Source organism: Aspergillus bombycis (genome assembly GCF_001792695.1).
Source record: "Aspergillus bombycis strain NRRL26010 chromosome Unknown contig00073, whole genome shotgun sequence".
NCBI classification, from domain to species: Eukaryota; Fungi; Ascomycota; class Eurotiomycetes; order Eurotiales; family Aspergillaceae; genus Aspergillus; species Aspergillus bombycis.
In genome coordinates, this window is record NW_019170075.1 from 151,233 (window position 1) to 154,215 (window position 2,983).

The following is a 2,983-nucleotide window of genomic DNA, read 5'->3' on the forward strand; positions in this document are numbered from 1 at the left end:
TAGCTAGGGAAGTAGCTCTACACAAGGACTCTCCTGCCTCGCCAACTTGGCCCCTTTCTTATCAAGCATACGAGGACACATGTAGATCATTGTACTAAAGAGTCACTTCCTTACTCCACGCTGTACCTAAATGCCTCAACTCGCAAGGTAGGTATGCGTCTACCATGGCTATATCGCTCCTTTCTTAAGCTACGGATGAGTACTACTCCCAAACCGTTACGGAATGATCACCGCACAGACCGACAGTTTTCACTCAACATCCGTAGAAGTTAGTAAGGGATCAGCGTGTTGAACGTTGACAGGATTGTAGTAGCGTGGGATGTTCATATCTCAACAGCCATTACTACACAAGATGTTATATGCCGATGAAACCAGAAGCCACGGTCAGGCACATACATTCAGTGATATCCTTCTAAGCCGTTTGAATTCAGACCGGTAATACTCTCGAGCTCCTTAAGAGCAATGGTCAAGAAATTACCGTGCCGGATAGAGATCGAATGTGAGTCGGCAGTCAGTGAATCAATTAATCAATATCAGAGACCCCTCGGGTTTCGGATGTAAGCTCGCTAACTGCGCGCGACTCATGAAGGTGCAGAACCCCTTTAGCGGTGGAGATAGTCGCGGTGAATACACTGGATATGGAGATTCCCCTGGTTCCTGAGGTTAGTTTATCCGTCTCTTTTGCATCCTAAGTGGGGTGGACGTTTCTATGTGAAACGGCTCAACCCTAACGCTTCCCGATTCGGGTTATGATGGACGTGGCTCGCTCCTTAATCGGGAAATTTCCCGCATTAGATCTCGTCGAGTACGTCAACCAGATCCTCAATCGTACAATGTCTTGCCCATATAAGCCGAAGATCTTCTCCAGGAGGATGTCCGGCCAATCCTCCAGGACAGGGATACTGTTCCCTGTTAACGCAGTCGTTCGGATAGAGACGCGCATGCGCACCGGTTGATCTTCCGGACTGGCTCCGTTGAAGACTTTATATTTATTGTAGAACAGTGGCCGGCTGTGCTGGTGGTTCTATCTTCATCTGATTATCTGTCAATTCTAACTTCATTGTCACTGGACATATATCACCATCACCGCAAAAACATGCGTCCCTCAACCCTGGCCGTAGGGACCATCGCATCCCTGGCGACCCTCATCCAAGCCTTCACGCACCCAGGCCTCCTGCACACAAACTCCGACTTCGAACGCATCAAAACCAAGGTCCAATCCAACGCCGAGCCCTGGCTAACAGGCTGGTACAAGCTAACCAACAGCTCCTTCGCCAAAACCTCCTACACCGCACGCCCCCAAGAAACCATCTACCGGGGCAAAGACGGCACGCACGCGGAAAACTACCCCAACCTGTACAAAGACATCGCGGCGGCCTATGCGTTAGCCATCGAATGGAAAGTCACTGACGACAAAACCTACGCCGACGCAGCCGTCTCCATCCTCGACGCCTGGGCCACAACCCTGAAAGGCATCTCGGGAAACTCGGACAAGTTCCTCGCGTCGGGAATCTACGGCTACGAGTTCGCCAACGCCGCCGAGATCATGCGCGACTACGATGGCTGGGACAAGACAAAGTTCGCCGCGTTCCAAGAAATGATGGTCTCTGTGTTCTATCCCATGAATCATGATTTCTTTGTCCGGCACAACGACGCCAAGATTGACCATTACTGGGCTAACTGGGACCTGTGTAACCTGGCTTCCATGCTCTCGATTGGAGTGCTCGCCGATAATGAGACCATGTATCAGGAGGCAGTGGACTATTTTAAGAATGGAACGGGCAATGGTGCCATTGAGAAGATGGTCTGGAAGTTGTATGATGTTGAGGGACAAGTTCTGGGCCAGGGCCAGGAGGCCGGGCGGGACCAGGGTCATTCTATGCTGGACTTCGCGCTGTTGGGGGCTATCGCTCAGGCGGCGTTTAACCAGGGGGAAGATTTGTTTGCTTATGGTGATAATCGGATTTTGGCGGGGTAGGTGCTTTCCTGCTTTTTCCCCCCTTTCTTTTGTCTCTTGATTCTTGGGGCTAGAGATGGACTTGTTGCTGACATTTGCCAGGGCTGAGTATGTGGCCAAGTATAACATCGGCGAGGATGTTCCCTATACGACGTACCAGAATAGTGATGTCACGCAAACGGTTATCAGCGAGAACGCCCGCGGTGATGTGCGTCCTATCTGGGAGCTGCTGTATAACCACTATGGGGCTCTCAAGAAGCTGAACGTGACTTGGACGAAGAAGTATCGTGATATGGTGGTTGAGAAGGGTGAGGGTGCTGAGGGTGGTGGTGGTTATTATGGGGGTACTAGTGGTGGGTTTGATCAGTTGGGATATGGGACTTTGCTTTACAGTCTTTAGATTGGTGGTGTGCTGTTGCTTGGATTTGTTCGAGTGGCAGTGGGTGAGTCGTTATCATGGATATGGTTTAGATGGAGCCATATTTACCTTGAGTCTTCCATACCCTCATACATAATACTGTCATAATTCCTAAACACAAAAGTCTACCTGTATAGAGCCCCCTCAACATGGAAAACAGACCACCATCACGACCCCTCATAGCTATCCACCACACCAACCAAGCATATCAAACCAGAACAAAAGTAACTATAAACCCATACTACCAACAAAGACTACCCCAGCAAGCCACAGCCCAATCTACGCCGAGCCATGCGTCAACCAAACCACGAGACCCAAATCTCCATCCTGCATAGGATCTCATCTCGCCCTAGAATTTCAATATCGACCGTCCCCATATACACATAATAATCAGACGACACTGACCGGATCCTTCCCGGAAGCCATGCGACAGGGGATTTGAATACAGCCCGCTAGAGGTGATACTTACACGGTGGCTGCATGGCCATAATCAAATGACTCCTTTCTCGTGTTGGTGGGTGTACGCTGAGCTGGAGCTGTAGATGTACTCGGCTTGTAGTCGTGTTTGTCTTTAATCTTGTTCTTATCGGGTCGACTAGATTAGGTAG

The 2,983-nt window shown here is 50.1% G+C and overlaps 1 protein-coding gene across 1 annotated transcript; it reads left to right on the forward strand.

The window, feature by feature from the left end:
- Positions 1–1,096: 1,096 nt before the first annotated feature.
- Positions 1,097–2,357, forward strand: ABOM_008668 (putative GPI anchored protein; the record flags this gene model as incomplete). Its single annotated transcript, XM_022535797.1, has 2 exons — positions 1,097–1,974; positions 2,060–2,357. The coding sequence occupies 2 exons, from the start codon at positions 1,097–1,099 to the stop codon at positions 2,355–2,357; spliced, it is 1,176 nt and encodes a 391-aa protein (XP_022386975.1).
- Between the last annotated feature and the right edge of the window lie 626 nt (positions 2,358–2,983).